Below are 17,729 nucleotides of genomic sequence, written 5' to 3'. Positions count from 1 at the left end.
TTGCCTCTGCCACCCCCAATCGGTGTCATCTCAAAACAGATGATAATATAACCGTAATTAATTTTACCATCACACCCCATAGGTATACATTAGGTTGAAAGAACCACTTATAGACCAGGGTGCCTCAATGAGTTGTATGGCTGAACAGGAATCTGAACTCGGATTGTTTTGCCTCTATCCCCAGTGCCCTGTGGTACCTGTAAATCCTTCCGTTCTAGTGAATGCTACTTTGTGTGTTTGAACTCCCACTCTCTTTCCTTCCAGTCCCATGATGAATGAAAATGCCAATGTTGCCAGTCTGGGGGCCATGCCAACAGCAACACATCCTTCTGGCATTGGAATTAGAAAACAATGGCATGAAGATATTACTCAGGACCTCCGAAATCATCTTGTTCATAAACTGTAAGTATGGTCATTCAGTGAAGAATAGTGCTTGAAGGGGGTGAGATAAATGTACTTAAAACTTCTAAAGAAAAATACCTTTGATCTGTGATAGGTATCCTCTGGCTCTTCTTATCTCATCTCAGTAAGCTGTGAAGTGTATATTGGGAGTATTATTATTATTTACTCAATTTCTATACAGCCCTTCCAAAAATGGCTCAATGAGTAGTGGGAGATGCTAACGAAAGGGGCAGAAAACCGTACACTCAAAGGTTATAAATAGTACTCCATATTTGTTGCATAGGTGATTGATTTGTTCCTATTGGGTATAGTCCAAACCATAAAAGATGTTGCTTTTAGAATTCAGAAGGGACAGGCTAAGAATTAGAACTGAATTGCCTAGTGATTTGGTGGCATATCTGGTCCTTCAGCTGGACAGAAATGCATCTTTTTACAGGACTGATAGGAAGTTGATTGGAAGGTGTCATGAGTAAACAAACACAATGAGCACAGATTAGTTACTCTGGGGGATGGGTCGTAGTTGGGTGATAGAAGGGTCAGTTTAGGGGGCTTCTATAGAACATTGTCTCCAGTGTGGAGACTAGACTAACTTTCCTTTGACCAAATGGATTCTGGGATATAACCCTAGCTGTATGTTTCCTTAGTGAGTTGATGAGGAAGATAACAAAACCCCATTGGGTTGGAGGTGGATCAGAAGATGGGCTCATTCTGATAGACTTCCCTTGAAGGTTTTTATTTATAACTTGTATATGTCATCTCATCTCCAAAGAGCAACCTATATGGTGCGCTCTCATTCTTGCCAATTCAAACCTCACAAGAACCCTGTGAAGTGAGAGACTGACTGGCCCAAAGACACCCAGTCAGCTTTGTGGCGAGTGGAAACTTGGATCTGCTCTCCCCAGTTTGTCCAGTACCCTGACCCTTAAGCATTATCTAATTGTAGTGTATTAATGATAGCAATTAAGTCACAACTAGAGGAGTCTATTTCCTTGCTCTCTAGAAGTTTTAAAATGAGCTATATTGCCAGTGCTTTTGTGCACCTATTACTGATGGCTTTAGGAGCTCCCATAAATTAGTTTTTAAAAGGGGTGTTACTATTCCTTTAAAGGATTGTACTATCTGAACTAGGATGTCGAGGGTAGCTGTTGCTGCTGTAGTAGTAGCCAGTTTGACCCGGTCCCTTCCAAATCAGCTTAGATAGATCAGTTTATTTTGCGGTCGCTGACCAGAATAATATATACATACAGTCCAAACAGTAACAATAAACTAATCCAGGTATTCATAAACCTCATGAACTCGAACTATCCAGGTACTCTCTTACTACGAATTCGAATGGCAACAAAGCAAAACTTAGCGACTGCAGAAGTTACTTTGTCATCACTGTCAGAGAAAAGATAACTAACATAGAATTCATCTGAGCCAGCCAGGGTAATTGCTAGAAGGGGCACTGTTAATTCAACCAAATCAACTTGGCATGGGCCGGAAATAGCCTTGTATAAAACATAGCCTTTTCTTGGGGATTTAGAGCAAAGCGATTGAGTAGAAAGGGGAGAGTCCAGGTCTGTGTACCTGCACACTTGACAGGCCCTTTTAGTAGAGAGGGGTGTTGTGCAGAAGATATCCAAACACTGTGGAGGGATGTTTCTTAATTGCTTTGGGGCTAAAGGAAGGAGGAGATGTGGTAGACAACCTCACATTCTGCACTGATTGGGTTTTGGGCTTGTTGGCTGCTCCCTGACCCAGTCAAGACAAGGCTTATTTGTACATCTAGGTGTTTAAAAGGCCAGCTTTTGTACTTTATGTGGCTTAGTTATATGTAGTACTCAAATCACATGTAAAAGAAAGGTGACATACTGTCAGGAGCTGCCAGGCCTGTGCTCTGCTGCCCCTTTTGGTGAACCGCCTGCTGTATTGAAAGGGTTTGAGGACTATAATTCGTTCCTAGGCTGCAGGGTGATTCTACCAAGGCAGTCTCCTGGTTTCCCCAATCTGATAGGACTAAAAAAGCTTCTGCTTTGCCTGAGTTTATACTTGGCTATACTCTTCTGGAGTCCCCTCAATTGCTGGTTTCAGGGGTTTGTGCTTCCTGTGGCCCAGTGTTGCAACAGCTAATTTTGTATTTATATTGCATATATCCCTATTTAAAACATCTTGCATGGTTTATATGCTGCAAACCTTCAAAGGAGGTCCAGTAAAATGATCATTTTCACCTCTTCTTGGCTAGCATAGCTACAGAATTCCTGTCATTGTTGTTGACTTTTTCCAGACATTGATGAAAATAGGCTATTTAAGAAGGATAAAATACTCTTTAGCTGGACAGTACACCCCTTCTGTGCCTGGATTCCTGTTTGATTGAACTTGATAAACATTCTGATTGGTTCCCAGGAGATTTTATATTATTCTCTCTGTCTGCCCCCTCCAATTCTTATCATAGTTAAGCTTATAAGTCCAGTTACTGACTGCTTTTTCTTTTCTTAAAGGAATAGCAAATACCTTCATAATGGGGATTAGAAATTGCATGTGAAACTCCATGTATTTTCAGAGGGTGGCACCCACAGTTCCCCTTCTTCTGGAGCAGAAACTCCTTGCTCAAGAAAAGAAATATTTCTCTGGATCAAAGAGTTGTAGGTTCAGAGGAAGAGAAATTGTGGGTGCCGATCACAGTATTTTTGTTTTAAATTATGATAGTGAAAATTTGTAGCGTGTGTATTGTTGACCAAATAGTGATTAAGGGGCATTTCATTTTGGGATTCAAATGTACAGGAGGCAAATAGTGTGTCTTTAAAAAGTCCTCTATTCCTGCAGAGTGCAAGCCATATTTCCGACTCCTGACCCAGCAGCACTAAAAGATAGGCGCATGGCAAATCTTGTCTCCTATGCTCGGAAAGTAGAAGGGGACATGTACGAATCAGCAAATAGTAGGGTGAGTATGAGCTTTATCTTTTTCTTGGTATCCGTTTTCCACCCTCAGGCATTCATTGCTAAATACCTGGTCCTGTCAGTCCTTAGCCTCTGTTGCTTTACAGAAGTCATGTCTCACATCACTGAATATGTGCATAAGATACTTTGGAAGGAATGCTTCAGTAATATCAGTGAATCTTCTATTACAGTAAATGCTTCGTTATCTATAAAGCCATTTGTCAGGGTCTGTTGTGATCAAGGAACAGAATCCAGACTGGGCCTATACAGATGTGCAGACTTGATTCTAAATCCCTTCCACTTAGTTCTGTTAGACAAAGTAAATGAAAGTGTGCGTATGCACGCGCGCGCACACACAAAACCTGTTCTTTCTAAGAAAGAGTCTTCAGGGGCAGGGAGCAGGCTTAGTCCATATCCCAGCAGTGCATCTGAGTACACATGTACTCAGGTAAAATGCTGTTTGGGGATAACATTGCAGTAAAGCCCAAGCCTGCCCACAGAGCCTGGGGGGGGGGTGGTTAGGGGTAAATGTGGTGGTTAGGCCTCAGCAAGGGGCAGGGTCGAAGCCGTCTGATTCTGGGACCTAAGGAAGCTAGCTATAAATCTATAAAGAAGCAGGTGTGTGGCCTAAAAGAGGGATGACATTCCAGAGGGGCCAGAAGCAGGTGGATAGTCAAAGTCGGGCAGTGGTCAAGGCGCCATCGGTTAAAGGGAACAGGAGTCTATGTAGCATACTTGAATCAGTGATTAATTGCTCTTTCTGAAGTGCAGTGTGAGACCTGGACTTCATAGGGCTTGGTAGTCGGGGATTAGCCCTTGGGGTCAGCTGACTGAGAGTTCAGGCTGGTACTGTAGCCTAAATGGCACCCTTACAGCATCAAGCTCAGCCTGCCACCTCTGCAGTGGAGTGCAGGAGATACGGCACCAGAGCCTGATTGCCAGGAGCTCTGATTTGAAACCCTTCCCGTGGTACCTTCCAGTGCTCTGGTCTCCACTGACAGGGAATCCACTCCCTCTTTTTCCTCTACCCCTACCCCTGGTCTGGATCTCTGTAATATGAAGGCGCTTCCATCACAATTATCAGCATTTTACTAGTGCAGAATATCAAATTCTGTTGAGAAGGTGGCCTCAGTTCTTGAGTGGGGGAAATCCATCTTAATATGCCTAGATTTCTGCAGTCTCCTATTTTGATTGGAAATGCACATTAGCTCTACTCAGGCATTATTTATTGTATGTATTTATGTTGCACATGTGTGCCTGTGCCGGTAGACATGTACGTGAATGACCCTGCATGCATCCGCTTTAACCGTGAATCTGAGTACAGGACCCCTCGTATGCAGGGGACCCACAGGAAGTGTACTCCTGTATGTGCATTGAACACATGTGAATATCTGTGTGCAGAGATCAGTATATGGAAACACTCTATGTACAGTATTGACCATAAAGTGTGAATAGGGCTATAGCTAGCTTTACTTATTATTTCCTCTTACTCTTTTCCCATTACAGGCAGAGTACTATCACTTGCTAGCAGAGAAGATTTATAAAATCCAAAAGGAACTAGAGGAAAAGAGGAGAACCAGATTGCAGAGGCAGAACCTGATACCAAATGCCCCAAGCATGCCACCAGCTCCTATGAATCAAGGGCCCATGGGACAGCCGCAGTCTGGGATGACGGCGAGTAAGTGCTACTCAATTACAGTTTGTCATAACCAAGGAAACTTCTACTGAAACTATTTTGCTCTTGATCAGTCTCAAGAATCTAAATGACAGGTGGCTGGAAGAATTAGTTGTGGGAATACAATTCCTTAATATGCTAAGCCAGAGATTCTCAACATTGGGTCCCCAGATGTTATTGGACTTCAACTCCCATAATCCCCACCCCAGTGGCCTTTGGTTGGGGATTATGGGAGTTGAAGTCCAATAATACATGGAGGCCCAACATTGAGAATCCCTGTGCTAAGCAGACCTCTTGTGCCCAGCAGTGAACTTGGGAGCCTCTGCTATTTTACATAATGTGTGTCCCCCACTGCAGTTCACAACTGGTATCTAGACACTACCTTACTAGATGTTAATTGACATAAGGATGCCCACGGCCCACAGTGCCTGCCGTGGTGGTGAATAGTTGAGGTCCCAGTTAGAACCTATTGTAGTACTATTGTGCCAGTATTTCCTGGGATATTTCTGTTACAGTAAATCTTAAATTCAGCTTGACTAGCTTTGATCATGTCTTCGTAGAGTGTCAAATGAAAAAGCAACATTTTAAACCTGCAACAAGAAAAACCTGACAGTATTCTGGAATGGCAATTGATGTGGACTTCCTTCATCCCATATGGGAACCACTTCCCCATGCAGTGATTTCACATGGCTGAGGGCTGCATGTGAATGATACAACCCCATGGATTGTGTTGGTCTTTATCAAGGGGACATTTACTTTGCCTGGGCTTAGTAACCAGCCAAGGTTTTTGGTAGCCAGGGAGGTGCTCTCATCTCACATCCTGTTCCACAGAGTCAAAGCAAATTTATCCCTTTGAGGTCAGCTGCTGATTGAGGGGCTTTTATGAGTTGGAGGGAACAATAGTGGGTGCATTAGTTATAACCCAATGCATGACACTGAGATGCTAACTGGTGCCATTTTGAAAGACTTGGCCGCCTTGTGTTTCTGGCAACCCTTTTTTTAAAAAAAAGTTAGTTTCCAAGTGGTAAATGAGAGGGTCTTCCTAAACTTATGGTTGCCTTTGGTGACTGCATTCGTGGGCCCCTGGTCTTTCTTACACAAGCTGCATCGTATCTAACTCTTGTAAAAGTCTTAATAGTTTAACCTTATTTGTCATCCATGTTACAGATGGTCCTCTTCCTGACCCAAACATGATTCGTGCCAGTGTGCCAAACCAGATGGTAAATCGCATGTCGACACCACCAGGTGAGAGTTCAAAGAAAGGAAGTCTGAGCAACTTCAATGAATAGTGGTAACTTTCATACTCCCTGTCCACATCTTGGGAATATGCCAAAGATGAACTCTTTAGAGATTGCATGCTATCCTTTTGTTTCCCAACCAGTCTTAAATGACTTTCATATTGTGCCGTTGTGTTTCTTTGTAGTTATTGCCCTCCACTGTTTTCCTTAATAATAACCGATTTGTTTGTGAAAGAAGTGGTTCCCACTTTCAAAAGCAACCCAGCACAACTCCTAGTTCACTAACATTTGGATAAGATGGTTCAGGGTGCCAGAATAGAAATAATCTTTTGGTAAACATTATCTAGGTGGTGTTAATATAATATGTAATTCTGTTCTACCAGGGAAAGTTTTCTCATCGTCATTGTTGGTATATAATGCTTTGTAGATTTTCATTTAAAACATGAAGAGGAAATTGTATTAGAATTTGAAAGTGGAGGCAGAGTAGTAAAAATGCATTCCCTTCAGAAAAGAACCCAACTTGTGCTCCCTTGCAATGGGCTTTTTCCTGATGCAGTTTGATCAATATGTCTGTCTCAGATGTCACTACTCTATTCTATGACCTCAAATTTATTTTGACTATTCTCTGCTGCCTTCTGCTCACCCCTCATGTTGCTGCTTTGCCTATCTTTTCAATTCTGGTTCCTTCTGTAGCCACTCTGCCCACCTTGGTTGCTGCTTCTTTTTCACCTTTTAACTCAGCACCACCACACATGCTCAGAGGCCCAGAAGAGTGCCATTTTCTATTCCAAAATGGCCCTCAGAACATTCTGACTCTGAGCGGGGTCATTCCATCAGAACAACCAGCTCAACTGGTTGTTCCTACAGAACATCATAGGGATTTTGCATCTGTTCAGAGCTTGGAACAGAATGCACAAGACTGTTGTTGTGTGTAAGCTTCCATGTTATACAACAACAATTCTGTGTTGCTGTAAACTGCCCAGAGACTAATGTTTGGAGTGATATACAAATTTGATGAATACTTCCTTCAATTTACTCCACTAAGTATGTTTGGCATTCTACCAAATCTCTCTTCAGACCCTTTTCTGGCTGGTTGATTTTGATGCATATTCTTGGCCATTGGTTTCTTGGGCTACAGTCTCACTTTTGCCTCTAGGTTTTCCTCCTAACTGTGACCCATCCACTATGTGCTTTTACCTAATCTTGATACCTTTGTTGCTGACATCTCCCTCAGCCTGTCATGTCCATTCTCTTCTCCTGTTCTTGCCCATATGGATAAGGTGGAGGTACTTCTTGTGTGGGGTCAGAACTCCAGAGACGATCTTGATCTGCCTGTTCTAGATGGGGTCACGCTTCCCCAAAAGGAACAAGTTCGCAGTCTGGGAGTACTTCTGGATCCACACCTCTCCTTGATTTCTCAGGTTGAGGCGGTGGCCAGAGGTGCTTTCTATCAGCTCCGGCTGATATGCCAGCTACGCCCGTTTCTCGAGATCAGTGTCCTCAAAACAGTGGTACATTTGTTGGTAATCTCCAGACTTGACTTTTGTAATGCGCTCTACATAGGGCTGCCTTTGTACGTGGTCTGGAAACTCCAGTTGGTTCAGAATGCGGCAGCCAGGCTGGTCTCTGGGTCATCTCGGAGAGCCCACATTACTCCTCTGCTGATGGAGCTTCACTGGCTGCCAATAGGTTTCTGGGCAAAATACAAAGTGCTAGTTGCCATAAACGGCTTAGGCCCTCGGTATTTAAGAGAGCGTCTTCTTCACTGTGACCCACACCGCCCATTGAGGTCATCTAAGGAGGTCTGTCTCCAGTTACCACCAACTCGTCTGGTGGCTACACAGAGACGGGCCTTCTCGATCACTGCCCCGAGATTGTGGAATGCACTCCCTGCTGAAATACGATCCTCCCCATCTCTGGCAATTTTTAAAAAACACCTGAAAACCCATCTTTTCACCCAAGCTTTCCCAGCTTTTTAAAATTGTCTGTTTTAATTTTATGGCTGTTTTTAAATTGTTGCATTGTTTTAACTTTTATATGTGTTTTAATTGTTTTTATGTTAACCACCCAGAGACGAAAGTTTGGGCAGTATAGAAGTTTAATAAATAAATAAATACCCTTATATATGTGTGGTATGGTGTAAATATTCTGATTAACTCAACCATTTGTGTTAAAACAGGAATGAATCAATTTAGCCCAATGAACATTCAAATGCCGTCAGTTGGACCCCGGCAAACTCCTCCCCTTCAGCACCCTGGACAGCTAAACCAGACAGGGACCATGAGTCAGGTCAGTTGTCTTTGTTAGCTGTGATGTTCGGGGGGTGTGTGTGTGTGTGTGTGTGTGTGTGTGTGTGAATGCTATTGATAGCTTTTAGATTTGGGGCCCTGTCCATCCTTTAGTTAGTTGAGCTGTTTAAAATTAAGCCTGCAGCCATTTCATAAAACAGGATTTATTGGGCAGCTGGGCTCCATGTCCACCTTTATGTCAGAAGTATGATCTTGAAGGATCATGTTGTTGTTTTTTTAAAAAGTATTTTAATTGGTTTTAAATGGTTTTAATTGGTTTAATATTGTTTTTAGCACTGTTTTGAATGTTGTGTTTTTATGTCTTTTTAAAAGTTGTTGTATACCACCCAGAGCTTCTGGATGGGACGGTTTATAAATTTAATAAATAAAATGATGATGATGATGATGATGATGATGATGATGATGATGATCTGTATTCTAGCAATTGCTAACTTTAACTGTGTGGTACAGTGCCTTATTTGTCCACGTTACATGCTTTCTTATCATAGATGGGATTTCCCCCACGTATGCAACAGCCAGGGGTTGGACAGCCTTCCAATCAAAGCCAGTTCCTGCAACAGAGCCAATTTCCTGCATTGTCCCCAGGAATGAATGTTACAAGCACGCCTATGACTCAACCTGGCAATCAGACACCAACTTCTCAAGTATGTTTTAGTTTTGAGAGGGCTTCCATTAGCAGGCTTTTTATAGTATGGGCTGCATCTAATGGAGAGGAGAGCTGGTCTTGTGGTAGCAAGCATGACTTGTCCCCTTAGCTAAGCAGGGTCTGCCCTGGTTGCATATGAAAGAGAGACTTAGAGGTGTGAGCCCTGTAAGATATTCCCTTCAGGGGATGGAGTCACTCTGGGAAGAGCAGAAGGTTTCAGGTTTCCTCCCTGGTGGCATCTCCAAAATAGGGCTGAGAGAGATTCCTGCCTGCAGCCTTGGAGAAGCCACTGCCAGTCTGTGAAGACAATACTGAGCTAGATAGACCAATGGTCTGACTCAGTATATGTCAGCTTCCTATGACAACATAGGAACATAGTAAAGGCAGCTAAATGGGACTTAAATAAAGCAAACAAAACAATCCCATGCAAGCCAGTCAATGGCGTTATTGGGCAACTAAAAGGGATGACAGTTTGTTGTGCAGCGATAATTGTTTCACCTTTTCTCCCCCACCCCAAGAATATCTTCTTTTTTTTGCTCACTTCTTCAAAGCAGGTATGTGCCTCTGGTCAGCAACTAGTTTTATAGGAGGGCCACTTGGAGGGAATAGAGATGGTGGGTCTTTTCAAAGTGAACTACCAACAGGTTTACTTATCACCCCTTTCTGTGCCCTCCTCACCCTTGTTCCCTTAGAGTTAGCAGGTAGGGGTGCTAGCTGGCACTTGGGGAGTCAGGTATGGTCTGCGAGCCTCCAGTCAATGATACCCGGTTTAGTTTTCTTAGGTATTGATAGGTCTACCTGTTCTTCCACAGGCACAAATGACCAGTTCTTCCTGTCCTGTGAATTCTCCAGCAGTGGCTCCAGGTTCTCAAGGGAGTCATATTCACTGCCCCCCTATTCCACAGTCTACCTTGCATCGAAATTCTCCTTCTCCAGTACCAAGTCGTACTCCCACACCTCACCATACGCCACCAGGCTTGGTACCCCAACAGCAGCAGCCACCAGCACCACCACAGGCAACAATTGCCTCGGCTCCTGCCACGGTTGCCCAAGCAATGCCATCTGGACCACAGTCACAAACTATGCATCCCCCTCAGAGGCAGACTCCAACACCCCCACAGGCTCAGTTGACTCCACAAATGCAACCTCCAGTATCTGTTACCCCTTCAGCAGAGCAGCAGCTGCCACAGCAACCTCTTTCACAACAAAGCACGACTGCATCTGTGCCCACCCCAACAGCACCACTGCAGCCTCAACATCCTACAACACCTGTAAGGAAATGTTTTAAGTTGGGGTGTGGGTGTGGGGAGAAAATATTCCACTTTGGGCATAATCTTTTCTGTGTTTAGCTTGTTACCATGTCAGTGATGAAATGATTTTTGCTGTCTTGGTGGCATGCATAGTACAATACACTGCACATTGGAGTTCGTTTTTGTTGTGTGCATAGCAGAGTTTAAGGGTCCACTGCTTCCAAAGATGCACTTCAATTACCCTAGCTCATTATGATGTATGTGTGCATTTGATGGGAGTGGTGAAGAGGGCAGCTAAGCATATTTCCATGGTAGACAAATGTTGGTCATACTAATTGGTTGTATAGCATATTTTCTGACCTGAATATAGGAGGACAGTGTGGCCTGAAATACTGTCTAAGTGCAAAGTGAAGCAAATAATGAACTTGCTAAAATACTGCTTGATAGTACTTAACATCTGGATTTATTGGTTTTGTGGCTTCTTGTTCTTTAGCTTTCACAGCCAGGTGTAAACATGGATGGACAGGTATCAAACCCACCATCCACAAGCAGTACAGATGTGAATTTGCAACAAGCAGTTCCTGAGCAGCAGCAGCAGCAAACTTTACCTGAAATGAAAATGGAGGTTAAAATGGAAGAAGAGGAATCTGAACAAACAGACCTTCAGATGGAGGAAAAGCCAGAGGTAATTGTGTGATATTTATTTAATAGATACCTTCATTCCACTTCTCATAACTCAAAGCAGCTCACAAGCAAAAAATAGACTCCCCCCAAATTTTAAAATAAAAGTTATCATGAAGCAATATCAAAACATTACAAATGAAAGCAGCAGACATTAAAATCACAATCCAGCAGCTTCCATAAATATGTAAAACATGATTGTGGGGAAAATGGAGAACCTTAAGGAATAACACTTGTAATTCTTAAGAAGAGCAAGCAAGGGGTTCATTTGAATCTCTCCAAGAAGGGAGTTTTATAAGTGGGACAAACGCTGAAAAGGTTCTGCCCTGGCACTTGTCAGATGCATTTCTGCCAGCAGTGGGCCAGAAAACAGAGCGTCTGTCTATGGCAGATCCCAAAGACCAGGCAGGTTGAGGGAGCAGGCAGTCAAGTATGCTGTATATGCCTAGTGATTATTCATTTTATCTCATTTGAATCTTGCCCCTCCTCCAAGGAGTTCAGCATGGCATGCATGGAGTTTATCCACTTCATCCTTACAACAGCACTGAAGTAGGATTAGTTGGGATAGTGATAGTGATGGCCCCTGGTCAACATGACCAAGCAGGGATTAAGTGTTTCCTATACAAAGTACTTTATAGAAAAAGCAGTATGTGGAAAGTAAAATAAGATTTGTGGATTGCCTATCCTGTTTCAATGTCCGACTGCTAGGAGACTGCAAAAGCCCATGGACACCTATGTTGTATATACATGGTGAAGGTGTTGTGTGTGCTGTGGGTAGATATGGCTATCTGTGGTTTTCAAACCACCTTCTACTTGGAAGTATTAGCGGTTGGTTGGTTGGTTGCTTGTAATAAATGTATATCTCTCCTGTGCATAAAATATGTGTGGTCTCTGGGTTGTATTTCTTCCAGTTTAAGGCAGAATCCATGACAGAGGAATGTAAATCTGAACCAATAGAGCAAGAGGAGAAGAAACCAGATGTGAAGCAAGAAGTGAAGGAAGAAGAGGAAAGACCTAGTACACCGGGTACTCAGTCTTCACCAGCTTCCGGACAGTCAAAGAGGAAAAGTATGTTAAGCTTTTCTTGTCAGCCGAATAAGGAGGCTGAGTAGCTTTTCTTTTCGGGTTTAGGGCATGATCAGGAATTGAATAGAAAAAGTTCTGTAGAAGTCATGTCTTTTCTAGGTTGAAGGACAGAAGTATGGAATTTGGCTGGCTTATGGAACACTCTGTTGCCAGATTTAGCTTTTTTAAAGCCAAATTTTGGGTTACAGCCCATTTGACTCTGCTAATTTGCTTTTGTTACTTCAAAGGCCTGTCTAGATGTTGCAATCTAGGCATTCTTTAATTGAAAATTGGGTGGAAGAAAAATAACTATACATAGCCTTGATGTTAAAGCAGCTTTCAAGTTTCCATGAATTTGTGTGTTAATTTAATCTTACACATTTTTCTTGCACAGTTTTCAAGCCAGAAGAGTTGAGGCAGGCACTTATGCCAACTTTGGAGGCACTTTACCGTCAGGATCCAGAGTCCCTTCCCTTTCGACAACCTGTGGATCCCCAACTACTGGGAATTCCTGTACGTGTATTTTTAAAAAGCAGATCCTTAATGCACAGCAACTTTGCCAGGGCTATTATGTGTGTATTCAAATTGTCTTGTAGCTATGTAAGTTTTCCCCTCTAGAAAGACATAGGAAGCCAGGATTAGTCTCATTCTGAATAAAGTTATCTCTTTGGAAAGTAGTAGTTCAGAATTGATTATCTCTTTGTTTGGCTGGCTGGAAGCATATTTCTCAGATTGTCTGAGAACAGTAGACTCTTCATTAGGGTTTCACTTGTGGATGTGTTTGACAAATGAGAGGCACTTTAGTTTCAAGTACAATCCAGTATAGTTACCAGAAAGAAGCTAAGGAAGGCTGGATGTTGAACCTTCTTGTTTGAAGCGAAAGCAAACTCTTTTGTGAAGGACTTAGTGTGAAGGACTTGCTATTATTCTCTTAATTTCTGTGTTCTAGTAACACATGTTCCAGGATATCCAGTATGGAAAACTGGATTTAAGAAGCGAGAATAGTGATTAGCATAGTTCTTGTTCAACAGAAAGAACATGAGGACAAGGACCCAAGGGTTGAGAACTCTTTCTAGGGTTTCAGAATTTTAAATTCTTCCCCCCTTTCCTACAGGATTACTTTGATATAGTGAAGAACCCCATGGATCTTTCTACTATCAAGAGGAAGCTTGATACAGGACAGTACCAAGAACCCTGGCAATATGTAGATGATATTTGGCTCATGTTCAACAATGCCTGGCTTTACAATCGCAAAACATCCAGGGTGTATAAGTACTGTTCCAAGCTGGCAGAAGTGTTTGAGCAGGAAATTGATCCAGTTATGCAGAGCCTTGGCTATTGCTGTGGAAGAAAGGTAAGGAGGGGCCTCAAAACTGAACCTCAAAAAATTGTAGCACTTGTTGAAACATTTAACTGTCCACTTCTAAACACCCTTTCTGTATTTTTTCATTGGGATTGGCCACTTGTAGTCCATTATTTTGTCTGACCCCTGTGAACCACCATGTAATTCTGGGCTGTCCTGTCCGGCAGATTATTGGGAAGTTAGAATCCACAATGTTAGAATGAGTACAAATGCTTCTGGTGCTCATGTTTCAATTGCATTAATTTGAAGTGTGCTTAAAATTGTCTGTATGCTCATCTTTAATTTCAAAGTTGATTAAATGTATCCTAACACTGTTTAAGCATAAAGCACATGGCCTTTTAACTTGAATTTCCCATTCTTGCAGCTTTAAACTGGCACATTTACTTGGAAATAGGTCCCACAGAGTTCAGTGGGGCTTATTCTCAAACAAGCGTTTGTGTATAGGATTGTTGCCTAATGCTATTGTAGAATCAGAATGGGCAGCATCCAGAATAGTTAATCATGCTCGTCATTACAAACTCAAGTCCCATTAATTTCAATGGACTTTGTCATGATCAGGTTACCCAACATTCTTATCAGCCTGGGGAATATGAAGTGAATGAATATGTGCATGCACTTTCATTAGCTAGTCAAAATTCTCATTGCATGAACAGCCAGCCAACACTGCACAACATTTATAAAATATGTTTCTCTCTTTACAGTTGGAGTTCTCACCACAGACTTTATGTTGTTATGGCAAACAGTTATGCACAATCCCACGAGATGCTACTTATTACAGTTACCAAAACAGGTAAGAGAGCATTTTGGGGCTGAATGTGTCTGCTCTGAGAAATTAGATTCAACAGAGCCAGGCTGCTTTTTATACTTTGGCTTCCTGAACAGATTACTTGTCATACTAGCCAGCTGCCACCTTGCATGATGTGATCCTCTTTAAAGAAACTTGAATGTTCATGTATACTCTGCTTATATGATAAACTTCAAAGCTATTTCAGGAAAACCCATTGTTACCTTTTTCTCCCTATCAAGCAGTGCACAGCAGTCTGTCTGCACATGGCTAGTTACAGTGATAGCAGTACATTCTTTAAGCATACAGTACATGTCTGCATCTTGAGTTCATTGACTTCACCATCTTCAGTTTTCTCTTGAGGGATTTGCTTGTCTATGTAAACCCACATAATTGTCACATCCATAGCTATAGTGGGTTAATCTGTATTTTATTTAAGAGTTAAATTTAAAAACTGGGTATTTGTTAAATTGGGGTAGGCTTGCATGGGGATGTTTTTTTGGAGGTGTTTTGCTAGAATTTCTGTTCTTGCTGGATCAGACCAAGGTCCAGTATGTTTTGCAAGAATGCCAGCAATTGCCAGCTATTCAGTGCCTCAGTGATGGACCCATAATTTACCCTCTGTTTGCTTGTGATTAGTCTGCTCAAGAGTAGTCTGTTTTTGGCATGGAAGTTGGTTTCACATGGGGTGAAGTCTCTGGAGTTGACGTATTAAATAAGTTCATGTGTTAACAGTTCTACCTGCATGTTTGGGGGAGGGGGTCAGCTTCTGTCTCTCTTTGTGGACTTGCTGTTTTCTACAGAATGGTTTAGTTTTCAACCATGGGATCAGGAAAACATGAAAGAAAAAATGTTTAGAGAGCTCTTTTGTGCAAGGAAGCACCACTGAATCCAAAGTGGGAACAATACTTTGCTTGCTTCCCCCCCTCGTGGTAAACAAAAAAATGCTGCAAGGCATGAGGAGCTGAAGGAGAAGCCTGCAGTTTCCCCTTCTAAACCTAAATTTCCACATTTTATAGCTAAATGCTATTAAGCCATAAGTCAATTGTCTCACAGATACCAGATTGATGAAAGAAATATTCCTAGTTATCTGGGCTGGGATTCAAAGACCTGCTTGAGGTTTGCTTGTAGGGCTTGGGTGTGCTTAGCCGGATTTTTGACTTTATCGCTTTAGCAAGCAGACACCAATGTCATATCACAAACTGCTCGTGGCTTCAGAAGTGATCTGCTATATGGAAGGAGGGCTGCCATTCAAGACACACAAGCCCAACCCACTCTAGCCGCTCCCCCACCCCCAAGTTGCAACAAGTTAGCTGTGTGGTTCTTTGGATCCTGGCTGTGCGTTTGAATATCTTGATTGATGTTCTTATCAGTGTAAACATATAAACTAATTTCTATTGTGTGTTGGGGAAAAGGGATGGGGAGTGATCCATTTCTGTAGCAATTACAGATCCCATAGTGTTGGTTTTGTTTCGCCTTATGATGCTGTCACAGTTCTGTTTTTTTGTTTTGTTTTTGTTTAGATGTTTGTGCACTCAAATTAACTTGCTTTGCAATTGAGCCTGCAGTTTCAGTACACTCTTGAGGGTAGAAAACATCTTGAGTAAAATATTCAAGTTTTAATTCAGGCAAATCAGGAGTCCTTTTAACATCTCTCTACTGCTGTGTCTCCAAATTGATGTTCCTCAGTACTTAACAGTTTAAAAGTAATATATATGTGTGTGTAGTTGATTGTTGTGCACCTTAAAGTGACACACATATTTTGGCTGATGGTAAGCAATTGTGTAGAAATTGTTCCGAGTTTAGCTACTGCTGCTTTAAATAGATGTTGCAAAAGCACACTTCAGGAGACTATGGTCTCGCAACATTTTAGCATTCTCAAGATGAATGATTTTCACCCCTTTTCAGCCCTCTCCTTGCTATCTGATACAGACATCAGCATAGCAATTGCTCTTACCCACTTTCTTCTTCATTTTGATTCTTTGCTTTTTTGAGGCATTGATGACTGAAATGATGAGAACATGGGTATTCTAAAATGGAATACGCTTTATTTGCTATAATTTGCTGCTTATGATCCCATTTGAGAGATTTAATGCTAATCTGTGCTTTGCCTTGGCTTTCTGCTTTGTGTTGTCCTGTCTTGCTTCTGTGTTTTTTTCGTCCTGCAAATCCCCATTTCTTTGTTCGTGTGTGTGTTTTTTTATTTCTCCTTCATGCTTGTCGTTGTCTGCACTTGGCTTTGAATGCAAAAAACCAACCCAAAAAAACCAAACCAACTAAACACAAAATATGGGTCCCATAAATCTTCATCACTGAATGTCCCTGTCGCCGTTGATGACCTGCTCTCTGCTCCCGCCCCCCTCCTTGGCCTGCTGTGATTGGTGGCTCCGTTGCTTGGCTTGGGCTGTGTTGTGTGGACGGAACAGTTCACCCAAATATGGCCTTCTTGCCGACAGGTATCATTTCTGTGAGAAGTGCTTCAACGAAATCCAAGGGGAGAGCGTTGCTTTGGGGGATGACCCATCACAACCTCAAACGTGAGTAGTTCTTAATAATAAATTCTTACTATTCATCATAGTTTAAGACAGCCTCAGTCTAAATACTACAACTTGTACAAAAATGTGACAAATTTGGGCAAGACCTCTTAATTCTAGGACTTAGTGACTGTTATGCGAGGGACAGGAGAAGGAAGTAATTCCTTTGGAAACTTGGATATAACACCAACCACTAGATGTTGGAATAACCTTTTGCTCTAAACCATTATATTGTTAGGGAAAATAATAAACATAACTTTTAAAGTAGAATATTTCATTAAATTTCTATATTTTATGTGCTAAGTAATGCTAAGAATTCTGACTCAGGGTTTTCTTTTTGCCTCTGATTGGAGAAAGAACATGGAGCTTGTATTCAACTCTAGATCATATAATTAAACTAGCTTTATGCATCTAATACAAATTTTACTGCCCCCTCCAAAATCTCCCCATCCCCCCTGAGAAACATGTGCCTGAGCTTGAGCAGGAGATCTGGCAGCACTGTTCGCTTGGGAAGAGTTGTCCCAGGCATGTACCTGACAGAAAGCTGGCATAAATATGAAAGCAATGGTGGCATTTCTTATTCAGAATTGGGTAACATGGTAAGGCACAGAATCTTCATACATAAATCAGTCGTGTGTATGTGTGTGTGTGTGTGTGTGTGTGTGTGTATAATGCTTTGTGAATAGACAGCTGTGTTTCTAACCTTATTTTCATAGATACAAGATAATACATACATTAATTGCTGAAAATGTGGAGGGCCCTCCACAGAGATGCTTGTAAGGCTTTGTAGTAGAAGCTCTTAAGACTCAGCTGAGTTGATGTGGAAATATAAATGAGGCAAGTGTTGGAAAAACTATATAGGT

At 42.0% G+C, this 17,729-nt stretch overlaps 1 protein-coding gene across 1 annotated transcript in view; it reads left to right on the top strand.

The window, feature by feature from the left end:
• The window catches only part of EP300 (E1A binding protein p300), a 113,398-nt gene that overhangs the window by 71,566 nt on the left and 24,103 nt on the right, over window positions 1-17,729 (top strand). Inside the window, exons 8-20 of the mRNA XM_053255349.1 lie at window positions 265-402; window positions 3,208-3,325; window positions 4,828-4,999; window positions 6,164-6,241; window positions 8,414-8,523; window positions 9,032-9,187; window positions 10,002-10,460; window positions 10,933-11,124; window positions 12,032-12,188; window positions 12,580-12,698; window positions 13,300-13,539; window positions 14,250-14,338; window positions 16,789-16,869. Of these exons, the coding sequence (XP_053111324.1) occupies window positions 265-402; window positions 3,208-3,325; window positions 4,828-4,999; window positions 6,164-6,241; window positions 8,414-8,523; window positions 9,032-9,187; window positions 10,002-10,460; window positions 10,933-11,124; window positions 12,032-12,188; window positions 12,580-12,698; window positions 13,300-13,539; window positions 14,250-14,338; window positions 16,789-16,869 (2,109 nt within the window). The remainder of the gene's footprint in view (window positions 1-264; window positions 403-3,207; window positions 3,326-4,827; window positions 5,000-6,163; window positions 6,242-8,413; window positions 8,524-9,031; window positions 9,188-10,001; window positions 10,461-10,932; window positions 11,125-12,031; window positions 12,189-12,579; window positions 12,699-13,299; window positions 13,540-14,249; window positions 14,339-16,788; window positions 16,870-17,729) is intronic.

Source organism: Hemicordylus capensis, chromosome 5 (genome assembly GCF_027244095.1).
Source record: "Hemicordylus capensis ecotype Gifberg chromosome 5, rHemCap1.1.pri, whole genome shotgun sequence".
Lineage (NCBI taxonomy): Eukaryota > Metazoa > Chordata > Lepidosauria > Squamata > Cordylidae > Hemicordylus > Hemicordylus capensis.
The sequence above is the reverse complement of the archived record's forward strand: the minus strand, read 5'-3'. Positions and strand labels throughout refer to the sequence as shown.